The sequence below is a fragment of the Nannobrachium achirus genome (genome assembly GCF_963921795.1).
Source record: "Nannobrachium achirus genome assembly, chromosome: 22".
Lineage (NCBI taxonomy): Eukaryota > Metazoa > Chordata > Actinopteri > Myctophiformes > Myctophidae > Nannobrachium > Nannobrachium achirus.
Window position 1 is genome coordinate 42,340,072 of NC_137829.1, and position 18,987 is coordinate 42,359,058.

An 18,987-nucleotide genomic window follows, 5' to 3' on the forward strand; every position below is an offset into this window, starting at 1 on the left:
TTAGACCGGATCTAGGTTTCCATATCCGGTCTGAGAGCCAATCGCAGCTGCCGTCCCATAGGTTTGCGTTGTAAACAGAGGAAGGAGCTGCACGGCCATATCATCGTCATATCAACACGTTTTTATTTTATTTGATAGCTGTTTGATTCTTGTGCCCGCCTGGCATATGATCCACGCACATATCGTCTGCTATGTGCGCGAACGTGCCCACGTGTTACCATAGCGCACAGCTGGCTGTATCCAATGTTTTCTTATGTAAATACTGTAGGATTCAGCAGGATACTGCCTGGCAACGGATTTGTCTATTTCAATGGATTTTCTTTTATTCGAAAGCTGTCATCTTGTCTACCGGTCTACTACATGAGTCGCGCACAGATCATGCACTCTGCGTGCACGTGCCCACGTTAAAAGGTAAGGACAATTTGGCAGCTGCTTTGTATAGCTATGTTTAAAATGGCAGCAAAATTGTTAAGGTCCTTTGTGTTTTATCACTATGAGCAACAACAACAAAATGCATTCCTCAGCGTGGTCAGATTGCACTGAGGAGTGCATTTTTGTTGTTGTTGTTGCTGCCTGACATTTCAAAATAAGAGCTATCTGAAGGACATTCAGCGCTGGCATTATTCTGTTGCTACGGTTACTACACAAGGACAGCTTTGCCGTGTCTGTTTATTATTAGCGACTACGCCAGGGTTCCCCAATAGGCGGCCCCGCTGGCCATTTGCGTTTCATATATATTTATTTTTTTCAAATTTATGAAACGTAAGCTTACCTTAATCACAGTAATCCTTAATCATTTTCAATCATATTCAAGGACTTTTGGAGAGAAATGAGAAGGACACAGAGCACTGCAGAGGGAAGGTGTGTGTGTCTGTGTTCAGCTGATGCCAGTAAGTAGTTGACACAACTTGACAGCCCCTCGTTAATGGATCAAAGGAAGGCAATTATCTCTCTGCACTGTCAACTGGCTGCTGTTATACAGATGCATACTTTTCAAGTAGACTGGTTAATTGGCTTAACTTATTTTGTTTCAACTTTAAGGAGTGCCCCCCGCAGATCTACAAGCTCGCAGCGCGGCACTCGGTGCCACGCTGTAAGCTTGTATATCTGCTATTTTTCAACAGCTAAAGTAATTAAGGCCCCTCCACCTTGGGCCCTAGTAACTCAGTCCCACTCTGCCCCCCGTGTGACGCCCCTGACAGCACAGCACAGGAAAGGGCCCTGGATGGAGTCTACACAAGAATGCTATACCAGTAAGACTCCCTAATCGGGAGATAAGCGACCATCAGGTCGCAGCGGGATTTTAGGGCAAAATGTGTAGGAGCAGTGCCCAAAAATGTGTTTGAAAAAATCGGCCTGATGGTGGCGCTATATGGGACAGATCCATGTTGAAGACATGAGTGTAGACCAAGTGTGTACCGATTTGCGTGATTTTAGGGCAGAATTTGTAGGAAATGTCCAAAAATGTTTTTTACAAGAATCGGCCTCATGGTGGCGCTAGCAGAGGGCCATGTGAGAATTGAGGGGTGGAGGTAGTGGTTTGGCAGGCAAGGAGTGTGTGTGTGTGCACATTTTGGCATGGATCGGGGCAACGGTGGCGGAGATATGAGAAGGGCAAAAGTGTGACGTGTGCCTGACAGGACTGACAGACAGAATGACTGACAGCCGGTGGAGGTTTTGATAGTAACAAATGGCACTAGAACGTCTATATTTGCTACTTCCGCGTCTCATTTTTGTACGAGATAGTATATATATTAGCAAAAACAAAAACCATTAACAGTTGAAATATTGAGATACTGTACAAGGCTTCTGCCCGACAGAAATTACATTAAAACCACTTGTTAGATAGGAGGGCTGAGGTGGAGATTTTCTCAGCTATTTTTAGTCTGTCTGTCGTGCGTGCTTGTGTCTCGGTGTGTGCAGAATGTGCTACCCCCCACACCATCCCAACTCACGCACGGATGCACACACGCACGCACGCATGCATGCACGCACACACGCACGCACGCACACACACACACACACACGCACGCACACACTCGCACACACACACACACACACACACACACACACACACACACACACACACACACACACACACACACACACACACACACACACACACACACACACAAGCATATTGCCTTATTACGGTGACATGTAGTGACAGTCCAGGCAGGGCTGCTAATTAGCACCTTGACAACACCTTAAATGTCTCTGTGTCTCACACCTGCAGAGGGCCTTATGACTCACACACGCACATGCGCGCACACGCACACACACACACACACACACACACACACACGCACACACGCACGCACGCACACACACACACGCACGCACGCACGCACGCACGCACGCACGCACGCACGCACGCACGCACGCGCACATGCACATGTATACGCACATGCACATCATGCACACGGGCACGTAGAGGTGGAAAGAGTACTGAAAAATCCTACTCAAAGTAAAAGTACTGTTACTTTTTTAGTAAGAGTAAAAGTACTAGTCCAGGAAATTACTCAAAAGTAAGAGTAAAAAGTAGCCTATTTAAAAACTACTAATGTTACACGTTACCGGTTACCTAAGCTGTCCCAATGCGATGTCATTAACCAGGAAGAGAAAAAAACACTAATCAGAAAGATACCTTTATTAATAACATTTTTAAGAAAATATATTATGTAAACTGTATATAAACAATACACACAAATCAAGAGCTGCAAATGTTGGAAACAAAGGACGTATCTTAGGTCAGTGGTTTTCAACCTTTTCAGTCTGCGACCCCCCAAAATAATAATATTTCAACTGTGGACCCCCACCCTGACAAGCACTTAATTGGAATTGTAGGAGTTGGCATTACATTAGTTTGACTACATCTGTTCCATTGTGAAAATAGCAGATCTACATGCTCACAATGCCACAGAGGCGTTGTGAGCATGTAGATCTGCTATTTTCACAATTTCGTGCACTACTGCCACCTTCTGGAAACCAGCAGTCCCATTGCTTTCACAGTATGTCAAAAACCTGAATTTACTTTACTCATTTACTGAATTTAAACTACTCTGACTCATTGTCCAAATGAAAAGTAACGAGTACAAGTATTTACTTTTGAAATTGCTCAAAAGTAAGAGTAAAAGTAGAGCTTTTAAAAATTACTTTAAAAGTACAGCTCCTCAAAAAAACTATTCTTGAGTAAATACTCGAGTACTTGAGTACTTGAGTAAATATTCCATCTAATAGTTAGCCACTCCACACCACACAGGAGCCAATCACCAGCCTGCTTCCATCCAATAGTTAGCCACTCCACACCACACAGGGAAATACTCATTTCTAAAACGGCTAGTGCCATTCCTTGATTCTGATTGGCTGGTTTCCCTTAATTGCTGTGGTATATGAGAATATAACCCACACCTTGAATCAGTTTATATCAAACCCAAGTGCGTTATTTCTTTCCACAGTACACCAATTATCTGCACATGTGTTGTTGGCAAAAAGGCTGGCTGGGAACTACTTTCTTGTAGCTGGGAACTTTCTTGCAGACCTTGTAGTGAATTATTAGTGAAATAGAACAGTTTTAATTGGTACATGTCTATGATTTTTCATGTTGCCATATTGTAACCGTTTTAGAAACGCAATAAGCCACAAGAGGCATGTGGTTACTTGGTATTTTATAACGGCTGAGAGGCATGATGAGACACAAGGCCCTCTCAGCCATTATAAAATACAGGTAACCACATGCCTCGCCCACCCTGGCTATAGGGTCATCAACAACACATACGTACAGAGATTCCCTTCGTCTATTCTAAGATATATGTTACACAATATGTAGTGAACACCAATTATATGAAGACAGGTTGAAAATGGTTGAAGTGCTCCTTATCGCCAGAGAGAGAGAGAGAGAGAGAGAGAGAGAGGGAGAGAGGGAGAGAGAGAGAGAGAGAGAGAGAGAGAGAGAGAGAGAGAGAGAGAGAGAGAGAGAGAGAGAGGGAGAGAGCAATGTGTGTGTGTATTGGGAGAGGGGGTGGGTGCATGATGCAGCTGTATCTTTCAAAAGGACGGTCGCGGTCGGACAGTGAATGTTTTCCTGATCAGACAAGACCCGTGTTTTGAATGCTACCGTGCGCGCATCTGAGCGACGCAGAATGCTCAGCGGTTTTTCAAAGGTACGTGAAAACCGCTTTAAGAACGGCGACGACATCAAGCTGTGAGTCCTTGAAATCAAAGAGGTTTGAGAATCACGGTCGTTCTGTCTGGAGTGCAGGGGCGTCACACCAAATTCTGGGCCCTGGGTACAAGGATTCACTGTGGGCCCCCCATGAATGTTAACTATTGAAAAAATAGCAGATATACATGCTCACAGCGTGGCACCGAGTGACGTGCTGCGAGCTTGTAGATCTGCTATTTTTGAGAAAATGTGAAAATGTGTTCAAGAAACCTATGTTTCCATGTCAGTCGTTCTCAAACTTTTTCATGTCAAGGACCCCCAAGATGATATGTATTAGGCCAAGGACCCCAAACTCAAAATATTTAGTTCCAGGGACCCCCCCAGAAGCAAAATTTGAGTTACAAATGTTTGCTTAAATAAATACATATATTCAAAGATTTTCACACATTTTCACGACGTTTCAAAAATAGCAGATCTACAAGCTTGTATATCAGCTATTTTTCAATAGCTAAAGTTACTAGGGCCCCTCCACCTTGGGCCCTAGTAACTCAGTCCCACTCCCCCCCCCCCTTGTGACGCCCCTGACCATAACGCTGTTGATTTAGGTCAAAACACGCCACAGCGGGGAAGCAAAATCCATCCCGCTGTTTGCCAGCCCTGCCGGTCAATCATACGATGGGAGCGGAAAAATGAACATTGCCTTTGATGTCGTGCAAAAGTGTGACAAAGTGCCGGATGAAGTTATTTTTATTTTATTATTATTTTTTTTTCATTTCTGTTTGATGTGTCATCATTTGAGTTGTATCTAAAAGGAAGTTGTTAACCACGTATGACCTATCTCAACTAGAAATACCACATGGAGCTGATATGTTCGTGTCTGTCCGTGGAGACCTAATTCTGTTCACGTCCAAAACTATTACTTTTCACAGGATGGGGGGAAAAAGGATCTGTGTTCGAATGTAATTATCATTTAGTCTAACTCATGTTAATATTTTTCATTGATTAAATATGTATTAAGCAAAAAACAAAACAAATACTCAAAAATGTGTAAACAACATGGCGCATGGCAACGTGTTTTGAGCTTATGTACATACTATCGTCGTTGTCGGGTGGAAACCTCGTATCTCCAAGTTTCAAATGTGTACGTTCTTTCGCAAAGTAAAGCCCTGCTTCATCGTACAAGGCCGTCGCACAAAAGTAGTGAAAGCAGCCGATCTACAAGCACACAACGCCTCGCTGTGCGAGGCGTTGTGTGCTTGTAGATCGTCTGTTTTCACTACTTTAAATCATTTTTAAAATGATAAATGCAAAACGAACGGTTTTGGACATACAAGGTTTTCACCCGACAACGACGCTATACAAGCTCATACATCGGCTATTTGAAAATAGCAGATCGACAAGCTCACGGCACGTTGTACCACGCAGGACAACTGCAGCAATAAGTGAAAAACTTCCCACCGGTACACAGGACACATTATACCAGATGCTTGTCAGGTGATGTGAATGTAAGAGTTGTGATTTGTTGTGTCTTACAGAGGTCCAGGACCCTTATGCAGTGGTGGTCCTTTTGGAGAAAGACTTCATCGTGGTGGACCTGACACAGAGCAAGTATGGCTTATGCACGCACGCACGCACGCACGCACGCACGCACGCACGCACGCACGCACGCACGCACGCACGCACGCACGCACGCACACACACACACACACACACACACACACACAAGACATCCCAAGTCTCCCGGATGTTGCGGGAGTCTCCCGGAAATCAGAGTCTCCTCCCGCACACCCGCGAGTGGCACTAAACCTCCCGGAAATCCCGGCCGCTCCCGCAAATGCTTGCCATACCCGGCTGGATCCGGTCTAGAACCGGATCTGCGACCCGCGATGCAAATAAATGTGTTCTCATTCGTCGTCAAACTGTCAATCTTGCAGCCTGTGCGACGCACGGCAGCCTGCAGGCAGGCTGTTGTGTGTGTCTCACTGTGATAGTGACAGAACTTTCTCCCAAATAGGTAAGAAAGACATCATGCTATAAATTAAACCGATTATATTAAGCCTAAAATGGTTCGGCCGCCGTGCAGAACCGTTTTTAACAGTTTTCAACAATTTTTAACCGTAGAAAAATGAGTAAAATCCGAGAAAAAAACAATATTTTTTCGCGCGCACGCGCGCTGCGCGCACGTGCACAGAGGACCTCCCGGAAATGCTGATCTCAAAGTTGGGGTGTCTACACACACACACACACACACACACACACACACACACACACACACACACACACACACACACACACACACACACATGTTTGTATTACTATAGTTGTGAGGACATCAACATTTAAGGCTAGCATTGAAAATTCCTATTTTCCTACTGTACTGTACTGTATGTGCGGTATACCAGTGTGATAGCTCCGATCACATCAAAATAGCAGATATACAAGCTCACAGCGCGGCACCGAGTGCCGCGCTGCGAGCTTGTAGATCTGCTATTTTTGAAAAATCGTGAAAATGTGTGCCAAGAAACCTATGTTTCCATGTCAGTGATGCTCAAACTTTTTCACGTGAAGGACCGCCCATCTCAAAATATTTAGTTCCAGGGACCCCCCAGAAGCAAAATTTGTGTTATGAATGTTCACTTAAAAAAATACATATATTCAAAGATTTGCGCACATTTTCCCGACTTTTCAAAAATAGCAGATCTACAAGCTTGCAGCGCGGCACTCGGTGCAGCGCTGTGAGCTTGTATATATCTTCTATTTTTCAATAGCTAAAGTTACTAGGGCCCCTCCACCTTGGGCCCTGGTAACTCAGTCCCACTTTCCCCCCCCCTTGTGACGACCCTGCGTGACCTGGTGACATGATCAGGTGTGGCAGCCTGGCTGCCGTGCTATGCTAGGCTCTGTTCAACAGCCAGGTCTGTTTAGAGATACTGTAGACCAGGGGTCTTCAACTTTTTCAGGCCAAGGACCCCTTAGTTGAGAGAGAGATGAAGCAGGGACCCCCACAACCTTTTTCATAGTTTCCATATAGTTTCATTGTTTGACAGCACAATCATCAGTGTATTTTGGATTCACGTAAATCTGTGTTTTCAGATATTTAACCACTTGAACCGTCAATACTTAATAAACTTCACAGCAAGGGGAAAAGCAGGCTGTTCCTCCTGAGAAGACTGAGATCGTTTGGGGTGTGCAATAGGATGCTACAGATGTTCTATCAGTCTGTCATGGCAAGTGTCCTCTTTTTTGGTATAACATGTTGGGGTGGCAACAACAGAGCAGGTGACACGTTTAACCTAAACAGACTGGTGAAGAAAGCAGGCTCTGTCGTCGGGTCCTCTCTGCAGGGGGTGGAGGAAGTAACCAGTGTGCGCACAGCGAGGAAGCTGGATTCCATCTTGGAGAACTCCTCCCACCCCCTCCATCTAGAGATCACCAGTTACTGGAGTAAGAGAGGAAACGACCGCTTTACCTACCCAGGACGGAGATGTGAGAGATTAGGAAAATCCGGCTGCCCTTAAGCTGTACAACGAGACACATAACGGACGCTTGAAAAGGTCTCCCTTCCTAACTTAGACTGACGGAACCTTTGCTGTATTGACATTGACCTCTAAGGAACTATTGCTGTATTGACTTTGACCCAAAAGGACCGTCCAGGAAGAGTGCTCATGTGCGTCTTGCGGTGACACGCTTCCTAGTTTCTTCTTTTTTTGCACTGATTTTTTTTGACTTTGCACTATTAGTTTGTGTTGGTAGTTTCTGAGTATTTTTGCTTTGTTTAACAATGACAGTGAGATACTTGTTTGCACTAACTAGCATTGACTGCTATGGTCTTTTTTGCAAGACACTTTATGTATATATACTTATATATTATTCGCCCCCTCTATTGATGCACCTTCTCTTTATTGGTACTGTACTGCTCTTTTTTTTGTTCTCTTGTTTCTTTCCCTCTTATCTATTTTTTCTTACGTCTCTGTAACTTTGTAAATAACTGTATACTGCTGTGCTACTACTGGACAACTGAATTTCCCCCTTGGGATAATAAAGGTATCTATCTATCTATCTATCTATCTATCTATCTATCTATCTATCTATCTAAACTTCACCTTTCACTCTGTACTTAGTCTGTTCTTTTTCCCCTCTACACCAAACCTCTTTGCCAAAAATAGCCGATCTGCTATTTTGGCTAAATTCTCAGAATTTGGACTCTAGGGTTCAAGTGGTTAATATAGAAAAGGAGAAAAAAAAGGATTTCTATCACACAAAGATTTGGAGGACACCCTGTAATAACTCTGAGGACCCCCTAGGGGTCCCGGACCCGCTGTTGAAGACCCCTGCTGTAGACCACTGGTTCCCAAACAGTGGTCCCACAAATGGGTCCACAAATGGGTCCCCAGACCATATTTTAATCTACATTTATTTTCCTAGGCCTACATAAATAAAAATGAATCAAAAGATGTTCCACATCTCCCAAAAATCTAAAGAAAAAAAAAAGTGTATACATTTTAAAACAAATTCCATAAATTAAAACATATGAATAACCCTTCTTGTGCCAATCCCGAACAAGTTCGGCTTTTTTTCAATACAATACAATATTTTTTTTGCTATTTTACTTACCCTGAGCTGCTTGTAGAGACGTGGGTGGTCCTGGCTCGTCCTACGCTTTCCAACGAGCCATTCTACGTGGTCCGATGATTTATTCCATTGAAAATGGCCAGATGCAAAGTTTAGAGCCCCCCAATTTTTACTCCATCTATGCTTTCGGCGGCGCGACGTATTCCGGGGTGCCGATCCCGAACTAGTCCTGCTTTTTTAATAAAATGAATTAATTAATCAGAGGCCTCGCCGAAGCCCCCGTCTAAATTTTGATCCAGGCCGAAAACCGCAAGCTCTTTCCACCGGCCCGTAATCGGGTAACGCCGCCGCATCGCGCAGCCTAATCCAATACATTCACACATCTTTAGAGACCTTTTTCCCTGAAATGTGTTCCTATGGCAGCAAAAAAGTTTTTTTTTGTGGCTAAATAGCCTAAAATCGGGCTTAAAAAAAAAAAAAAGCCGATAGCTAACTGTTAGCTCTCTTCATCCGGTTCATGTTCATAACACTGTTCACAGTGAAATCCCAATCCACTTCCGCCTGGGTCCCTGTATGTAACAGCAGTAGTCTGTGGCGGAATGTCTGGCACTTTGGCCCCCTCTTGTGGCCTTGGCACGCAACAAGAAGTAGTGAAAATAGCCTATATCTGCAAGCTCACAACGCAACGTGAAGCGATTTGCTGTTTTCAATAGTAGGCGTAGGGCAAACGTCTGTTTTCTTCTAACATGTTTGGGCTGCTGTAGACTGACTGTTATTGTCAGGGGAGAAAACCTGTATCTCCATATTTGATCTTTTTACGTATTTATTTTACCAGACTGCAACAATATTATTTACATCAGGGGTCTTCAACAGGGGGTCCGGGACCCCTAGGGGGTCCTCAGAGTTACTACAAGGGGTCCTCCAAATCTTTGTGTGATAAGAATTTTATGTTTTCTACACCAACCACTTGAACCCTAGTATCCCTATGTTGTGTGGAACATTAGCCAATTAGCCAAGAATGGTTCAATGTCTAAAAATACACATTAGTCCAACAACCTATTACAGTGCTGTCAAACAAGTCGACGCCGTCTAAAAAAAATCTATGAACATTTTTAATCTGCAGCACAATTATATACAATACGTAGTGGGGGTCCCCGCTTCAGCTTTCTCTCAGCTAAGGGGTCCTTGGCCTAAAAACCTTGAAGACCCCTGATTTACATAATGATGAGGAAGAAAGTGTCAAGAAAACAAAGAAAACAAGATGCCACCACTCTCATTAACTGGATGTGGCAAAACGTGGTGACATGATGACAGTTTGACTGTGAAACAAACAGCTGCGGTCGGGGAATGTGTTAGAATTGCAGCACATACCATGAGCCAGTATGCAAATTGTGCCATCTTGGATATCGCGCAGTGCATTCTGGGTATGCGCGAAGGTTTCTGGGATTGTTTGGGTCCCATGCACATCCAACTCTAGAGGGTGCATCTCAGAGACGCATTGGGTTTGATAGTCTTGGAGGATGACGGACGCACAGTGGCGAAACTAGCCAGGTCAGTGCCCCAATGCGGGATTGTCCAGGTGTGCCCCCAACCCCCACCCCTGCTGGTGCTATCTGCGCGATTCAAACTCATCTCAAGCAGTTAAACCATTGCTGGTTTAACATTGCCTTTCCCTGTTTTTCTGACTGATTTCTGATTTATAATTATGTAGCCATAGACAAGAAACAATTCGAGCCAAAACAAATAAAGCCTATATCCGTCTACAAGGCCAAGGTGGGCAAAGAAAACTAAATAGGCCTATAAAAAGCCATTTGAAATGCTTATTAAAGTAAACACATTTTCTTTTACATTTAATAATTACATTTTATTTTAAATTATCCAGTTCCCTCATGTATAATAATTGAATGCACAGTTGCGTAGAATGCGTACACAGATATTATAATCAGATATAAGTCCTTCACAATCAACACAATAATGTCCATATGACACAACACAGCCCACTTCAGCACCTTGGACAGGGTTTCTGGGTTGAGAGGAGACAAGAAAGGAGAGAGGAGAAAAAAGAAATGAAGATAGAGGCTTAACATTTTGGCGACGGCGCGCCACAACAACACAGCCAGGTTAATAACGTAGTGATTATAGAAATAAATGAAAGGAGGCTCTGCCTCTGCCTTACCTCATAGCTGAATCTTCCTTGATTTTCGCTCTGCAAAGTCATTTATAATGTCCTTCAGATCCAGCTGGCGTGCACGGTCATTCTCGATGGACAGTGTGGCAAGTCCACTAAGGCGTCCCTGTCCCATAGTACTCCTCAGATAACTTTTGACCAGCTTTAATTTAGAGAAGGAACGTTCGGCTGTTGCCACTGTGACTGGTACGGTTAGGAAAAGCAGCAATACAGTGCAGACTTCGTCGAAACTGGCACTAATGGTGTTGTTTTCTACAATAAGCAGTTTCGTTAGCTCTTGAATGGTCTTGACCTTTGCAATGCCGTCTCTTAAACACGCACGGAAGGACACCAGTTGTATCGGGAATTCGTGAGAACCCTCCTCAACCTCAGCCAAGTTGACTCGGTCCACCGCCGGGTCGGAGCTGCTTGTCGCGGGGGCCGCCGCTCGGTCCACCGCCGGGTCGGAGCTGCTTGTCGCGGGGGCCGCGGCTCGGTCCACCGCCGGGTCGGAGCTGCTTGTCGCGGGGGCCGCGGCTCGGTCCACCGCCGGGTCGGAGCTGCTTGTCGCGGCCGAGGCTGCCGCAGCATCCTCCTCTTCTTGTTCACCGGCGGCCCCCTCGTTCGGCTCAACACTATCATCTTTCTTTTTTAAGAAACTAAGTATTTTGGGAAGTTTTGCTCTTTTTTTCTCTGCTTCTTCTTGCAATTTTCGCTTCTGACAACCGCTTTTCTGTTTCTGCTTCCCCATTGTTATTGTGTCTCCACTCTATCGCGCCATTTACACCTATAACCTGTGACCTGTCTTTATTCTTCCGGCACCTTTGTCTCCAACGCCGGGGACAGCGCGGCCGCCTGCCCTCTCACATAAAAGTATAGCAGCAATGGTCCGAATATAAAACATTATGTTTTTGCAACATGAAATCAACCTTGGTTAATGATATTGTTTAAGGGGCCCGCCGGCACTCTTTTTTTTTTTTTACTCCGACCTGCGTGTGCCCCTGAGCGCCATGGGCCCTAATGCGCATGCGTCGGCCGCGTCACTGGTAGTTACGCCCCTGCGGACGCAGATGACCCATTTTAGTCGGTAGACTAAATTAATTGAAATGCATGAAAGAAGGATTTAGTTGCCCGTTGCCGTGCACATGTCTTTTAAATCTGCAACCTAACCAAAACAATATGCTCTATATGCTACAGAAATAGAGGACCAGAGGAAGTCCAAACTACTTTTGGCTTGTGCGATGAGGTCGTACAGTAGCCTACCAATTAGTATATGATTTGGGCTTTTACATCTCATTCAACCTTAATATGCAAAAATGTTTTGTTTTGTTAATTTTATGCCATGATGCCGATGGTGCCTGCATCGTGATTCGTGTCACCAACTTTCACAACTTGGCACTTAATCCATTGCTACTATCAGACAGTCACTGTGCTTGCTCGTAGTCTATCCAAGTTATTCCACGACCCATAGAAGTTTGGATCTTTGTTTTATGATCGTCAACTGAGTCCGGCTTGGTTCTTCAGATCACGCCGGCCGCGTATGTTTGTCATAACTGTAAAGCAAAACCCCCGACGCCGAGCGAACCAAGAAGTCCCGTACACAGCGCTGATAAACTGGAGAAGCCGTTGCCGTACAACAGTGTTTCCGCATATCTAAATATCTAATTTAAATGTCTGACACACAATCTCACAACCTGTCACGTTGCGACGTGTTGTGGCTCTAATATATATATTTCTTTATATTTGACTATGATGTGAGGCTTGCGACTCTGCGAGGAATGCGAGGAGCAGCAGCAGCAGCCAGCTGCCAGGAACTAAACCAGCTAGTGACAGTGTCCGATCACGATACAAACTTGATTATGATGTTTCAATGGTTGTTCTACTCCAAATAATAATATTAATGATGGGCTTAAATTATAAAGTAGCCTAATAACAGCATTTCCCCAGGCGGCCACTATAGCCTATTTATTGCAGCAAACTTGATATGATTTTTATTAATAGACTTAGTATTTAGACCTATGTATTTGTTTGTTTGTTTTTATCCCACGATGTTATAACCCATGTTTCACCCGGTGTCAATTATCTAATTCTAATGTAATCCTGGGCGCTACACTTCCTCTGCCAACCTGGAGAGACAATAACGGACTATTAGACTTACTTCTATAGCACTTAACTGTGGATAGCATGATGTCCTCCCAGCCGTTTCGGAGGGTATCAGGATCGGTAAGACAAATTATGCCCCTATGACCCAGTAGTTTGGACCTCCTCTGGTCCTCCTAAGCATGTTGTTTTGGTGTATAGGTTGCAGATTTAAAAGACATGCTGCACAGCAATGGGCAACTAAATCCTTCTTTAATGCATTTAACACAACAATATCACGGTCTAATAAATACTGTCTTAACTGAGGAACAGTTACATTACTATATTGGTCATCTGCGTCCGTCATCCGACAAGACTATTGTCAAACCCAATAGCGTCTCTGCGATGCGCCCCCTAGAGATGGGTGCGCATGGACCTAATCAATCCCAGAGACCTTTGCACATACCCAGAATGCATTGCGCGATATCCAAGATGGCGCTATTTGCGAACTGGCTTATACATATACTGTATTTGCACTGAAACTAATTTGGTCTTAATTTATTACTGATTTTATCAGGGTAGATGCCATTAGGCGATTGTTTTAAATGGCCTAATTAACTCTTAATTGTTCTATTTTGTTAGTTTGAAGTGTACAGCATAAATAATTGGCCCCATCTGAGTTCTGCTAGATTCTATTTCTCTTCATAATCGTCTTTCATTTTGGCAAATCGGGATGAAAGAGCATTTGCAAATGATGATGATCATTTGCGTTTAGGGATTACCGGATGAACATGGGTTTACAGCAGGAGAGTTATTAAAAATGGTGTAAAAAATGAATAAAGAAGTTAAATTAGCTTTCTTTTACAGGAGTTCCCAAGCTTTTTTTAGATCAGGTTCCACTTGGAGATCTGATGGCGTTGGTTGGCTTGGATCAACACCACACATTTTGAGCCTGTAGCAGTATAATAATTATAATAATAATATAGGGCTTATTGGTTCATGTATGTTTTGTAATAAACAAAGTGACTTGTACGTTTTAAAATAATTGTAGTACAATAAAAAAAAATATATATATATACACGGATGCGTTCCAGATGCGTTCATTATTTAATGCTATTGCTAACTATTGAAAAAGAGCAGATATACAAGCTCACAGCGTGGTGCTGCGCTGCGCTGTGAGCTTGTAGATCGCAGTGGGGTTATAAAGCGAACATTTGTAATATAACATATTTAACTTTTGAGCTTCTGGGTGGTCCCTGGAACAACACATTTTGAGATGGGGGTCTGCAGTCAAATACCTGTAATTTTGGGGGTCCTTGACATGAAAAGGTTTGAGAACCACTGATTTAGAAGAAGGATTTAAGAGACATTTATAGATTTGGGTAAAAAATATAGTCAAAGACTTGCACAAATGTTCACGATTTAATTTCCACCGCTCTGTGTGTGTGTGTGTGTGTGTGTGTGTGTGTGTGTGTGTGTGTGTGTGTGTGTGTGTGTGTGTGTGTGTGTGTGTGTGTGTGTGTGTGTGTGTGTGTGTGTGTGTGTGTGTTTGTCTTGCAGCTTTCCTATCTTTGAGAACCCGTATCCCATGGACGTCCATGAGTCTCCCGTCACCTGCACAGCCTACTTCGCTGACTGTCCTCCAGACATCATCCCCATCCTCTACTCCATAGGAGCCAAACACAAGAAAACAGGCTACAGCCAAAAGGTGAGCAAGGGTAGGGATGGAGCCCTAAACAAGGGTAGCTCGATAACCCAATAACAGATTTATTTAGTACCCGGTATCAATAAGCTTTGGGCTTATCAAGCTTGTTATCGAGCATAGCGGCCCATGATGTCATGTTTAAACAATCAAGACAAGAGGCGATCAAGACATCTATTACAGTACTATTCATAATATAAAGCCATTTAACACTTATTGCACACTAATGAATGATTGTTTCATCTTCATAGATGGTGGTCAGCCACAAACTCACAGTCGCAACAACTGGCCAATACAAAAAGATAGCAGTTTTGTTCAGAATTTGTCGTCTCACATCTTTCCACAAAATATTAGAAAATGCTCAATAGTGGGCTAGATACAAGCCTGGCTCGATAAGCAGGATTGATAAGTTGCTCATTATCAATAAAAAGTAACGAGCTCTATCCCTAAGCAGGGGTGTCGCACCAAACCAAAAATTAGGTACAAGGATTCACAGCGTTATTCTGTGTTTTAACTATTGAAAAATAGTAGATTTACAAGCTCACAGCACGGCACCAAGTGCCGCGCTGCGAGCTTGTATATTTGTGCAAGTCTTTGAAGGTTTTTTGAAAAAAAAGTGGTGCTCAAACTTTTTCATGTGAAGGACCCCCCCCCCCCCCCAAAATGATATATGTATTTGGCCACGGACCCCCCATCTCAAAATATTTAGTTCCAGGGACCCCCCAGAAGCAACATTTGAGTTACAAATGTTCGCGTAAAAAGATTTGCACACATTTTCACGACTTTTCAAAAATAGCAGATCTACAAGCTTGCAGCACAGCACTCGGTGCCGTGCTGTGAGCTTGTATATCTGCTATTTTTCAATAGCTAAAGTATAAAATGACTAAGGCCCCCCTTGGGCCCTAGTAACTCAGTCTCAGTCCCACTTCCCCCCCTCCTTGTGACACCCCTGAAGGTGAGGGAGAACAGATGAAGTCCTGCCGGGCAACGCTCTCCCCGGATCCTAACCTAAACTAAACTAAACTTTAAAATAGGTGGAAATGTGTGCTTTTAGACCAGTGGTTCTCAACCTGTGGGTCAGGACCCCCAGGGGGGTCCCCAAATGATTAACTTAATGTGCAATGTTGTTTTCTCACTCAACAGTAAACAAACCAACATAAAGTTTAAGTGTAGAGAGGGTATCTACACATTACTAAAGAGACAATTTAAGGACTTTTTAATACTTCTAAAATGACAAATTAAACATTGGCCAAATTGTCAAATATTAGAGGCAGAAATTGTGAAAATAGCCGATCTACATGCTCACAACGCCTCGCAACGCGAGGCGTTGTGAGCATGTAGATCTGCTATTTTCACAATAGAACTGTGTTATACAAAATCTAATGCCTCAACTCTTAATGCTTGTCAGGATTGGGGGGTCCCCAGTTAAAAAATGATTATTTTGGGGGTCGCGGCCTGAAAAGGTTGAGAACCACTGTTTTAGACCAAATCTCTTCACCCAAATCAGCTAAATCTATAAGCTCTGAACGTGTGTGGATCTGCTATTTCATTCCAATATTGGCTTATTATGTGCATTCGCAGGAGTGGCCGGTGAGTGGCGGTACGTGGACGCTAGGCTCCCAAACATACCCAGAGATCATTGTTACAGGGTGAGTCTGTCTGTCTGTCTGTCTGTCCGTCCGCCCGTCCATCCATCCATCCATTCAATGTGACTGCTAAGTGTTGTGAGCTTGTAGATCTGCTATTTTTGGGGATGAAAAACGAGATGATTGAAGATTCAGAATACTGTGTCTAATATCCACCACGCAACTGGGAATTCATTGAAGTGAAAGTGAAAGATTCTAGAGAGAAAGAGTAGTTTTCTCTCTCATTCTCTTGAGTTGGATGGAAATTAACCCATCTCTCTCTCTCTCTCTCTCTCTCTCTCTCTCTCTCTCATTCTTTTTGTCTATACAGACATGCTGACGGCTCGATTAAGTTTTGGGACGCCTCTGCAAGTAGGTTAACTGTTTCTTTTCTTCTCACATTGTCTCTCTTGAATCCTTAGTGCGTCATCCACCAGTTCACTGTGTATCGTCATGTCAAATCAAGTCATTTCCTACTCATAGTTATTTCCCTGCTATCTCATTCAGAACACATTATTACAATGATATTGAATTGAAAGATGAAGTCATTGAGAACTGACTAAACACTAGCCCCATATAGAACCTCACCCGTCGCTGCATACTGTTGTGCTCCGAGATGAGGTCCTATAAAGGTGGCGCAGCGATGGCCCGGACCGCCTCCACAACATCAAGTTGGAAAACACTCGAAACAAAATTGTATCCAAAAAGTAAAGGTCGTTCCGAGCTCCCAGACTATGGTTTTCCATCCCACAGTACATAAAACATGCACCACGGCGTTGGGAAAACGGTTTAAATCGCTTATTTAGTCTCATTAAATTCAGAAAAGCCCCCGGCGTAGTCTCGTGTGGCCAGACTGTTGCCTAACGCGATTTGCAAATGCTCTCTGGCTACGCGAGACTACCGTACTGGCAACAGTTCCGGTTGAATGGGAAAACATTACAAAACTAACAATTTAAGCGGTTGTTTCATGCCCTGGTTCATGTTTTACCGGTATGTCCCGTGGGATGGAAAACCATAGTCTGGGAGCTCGGCCTTGGAACTACCTTTACTTTTTGGATAAAATTTAGTTTTGAGTGTTTTCCAACTTGATGTGGAGGCGGTCCGGGCCATCGCTGCGCCACCATTATAGGACCTCATCTCGGAGCACAACAGTATGCAGCGACGGGTGAGGTTCTATATGGAGCTAACTGAACATAGACGATATCATAGTCATATCATAGTCAGTAAACGGTCTGAATGACTGCATGGTAACTTGCTGGGGAACGTGTCTATTGTCTAACCACCAAATGTGCCCTCAGCTCTCACTCAGTCTCTCCCTCTCAATTAAATTACAATTCCAAGGGGCTTTATTTGCATGAGAAAACATCTGTTTACAAACAGAACAATGCATGTACAATGAAATGTAATAAAGATGTGTAAACAGAGCCCTGTCGCAACTTAGAGAAAGCTATTTTACAAAACCATATAAATGTGCATATTAGAAATAGTTATTCACATAGGAAAGGTTATAGCTTGTTACAACTAAAACCTTTGGGATAAATATTGTAGGGGTGTAACGATACATTTTAACAGCGATACGATGTGCATCACGATACATGGTTAACGATACGATACATGGATGATATTGGTTCATTCATGGCGATACGATACGATTCGATTCAATGATTTAAAGGGGTATTCCACTTTCAAAAAAACCTTTTGTCATTTTATCATCTAATCAGGCTTTTATGAACACCCTGATCAGTTTTTAATTTGCTTGATTCAATATTTAGATATTTGATGTAAATGTTATCAGGCCCAGTTCCTCTCCACATACACACCCATTGTAACTTCAAACTCCATTTTAACCATTATAGATTCATTAAAAACACCCATTATTTTTTCTGGTGACTCATACTACCCTCCTAATACGTGAGCAGGCCGTGTTTTTTCAATAACTTTTTTCATTTATTTGTAATAATTATTTTGGAAAATGGAAAAAATAAATACAATAAAAGCGTTTAGAGCGTTTGTAAACAAATGGATTATCCCCCTCAATTGTCAGTGGACACTCACGTGCACACGCACAAAGCTTCCGAGGCTCTTCAATAAGTGAACGACGACAGCAGCAACAGCTAGAAATGTTAGAAACCTTGGCTTCCCATGTGTTAAGGCTGTGTCACATAACCAATTTAACCATTAGTTTTTACTTGGGCTATTCAAAGATAGCATCTACAGTGTCCCTGCTGGCACAAAATATTTTGAGATGGGGGGGTTGGCGGTATTAAATACATACAATTCTAGGGGTCCATTAAATAAAGAAACACAGACAAAGAAACATACGTTTTTTCAGAAAACCATCAGGATTTAGAAGACATTTTGAGGTATTTCTCTTCTCAGGTCATTTTTCAAGGGTTAAGGGTAGTCGCTCACTCTTCCCCCCCCCTACCCTCTCAGTCACGCTACAGATGCTCTACAAGCTCAAGACGTCGAAGGCGTTCGAGAAGCCCAAGGTGGGCGGCGGCGGCAGCAGCGACGGGCGCTCGGCCGACCTGGTGGAGGAGGACCCCTACGCCGTGCAGATGGTGTCCTGGTGCCCCAGCAGCCGCGTCTTCTGCGTGGTGGGCATCTCCGCCCACGTCATCCTCTACCGCTTCAGCAAGCTGGAGGCCAGCACGCAGATAGCGGTGAGTCCAGA

General features: G+C 43.6%; 1 protein-coding gene across 1 annotated transcript in view; it reads left to right on the forward strand.

Moving 5' to 3' along the window:
- The window catches only part of stxbp5l (syntaxin binding protein 5L), a gene marked incomplete at its 5' end in the record, with an annotated part of 431,930 nt that overhangs the window by 329,578 nt on the left and 83,365 nt on the right, over positions 1–18,987 (forward strand). The window contains 5 exons of the mRNA XM_080753048.1: positions 5,701–5,773; positions 14,544–14,691; positions 16,267–16,334; positions 16,642–16,682; positions 18,747–18,976. Of these exons, the coding sequence (XP_080609174.1) occupies positions 5,701–5,773; positions 14,544–14,691; positions 16,267–16,334; positions 16,642–16,682; positions 18,747–18,976 (560 nt within the window). The remainder of the gene's footprint in view (positions 1–5,700; positions 5,774–14,543; positions 14,692–16,266; positions 16,335–16,641; positions 16,683–18,746; positions 18,977–18,987) is intronic.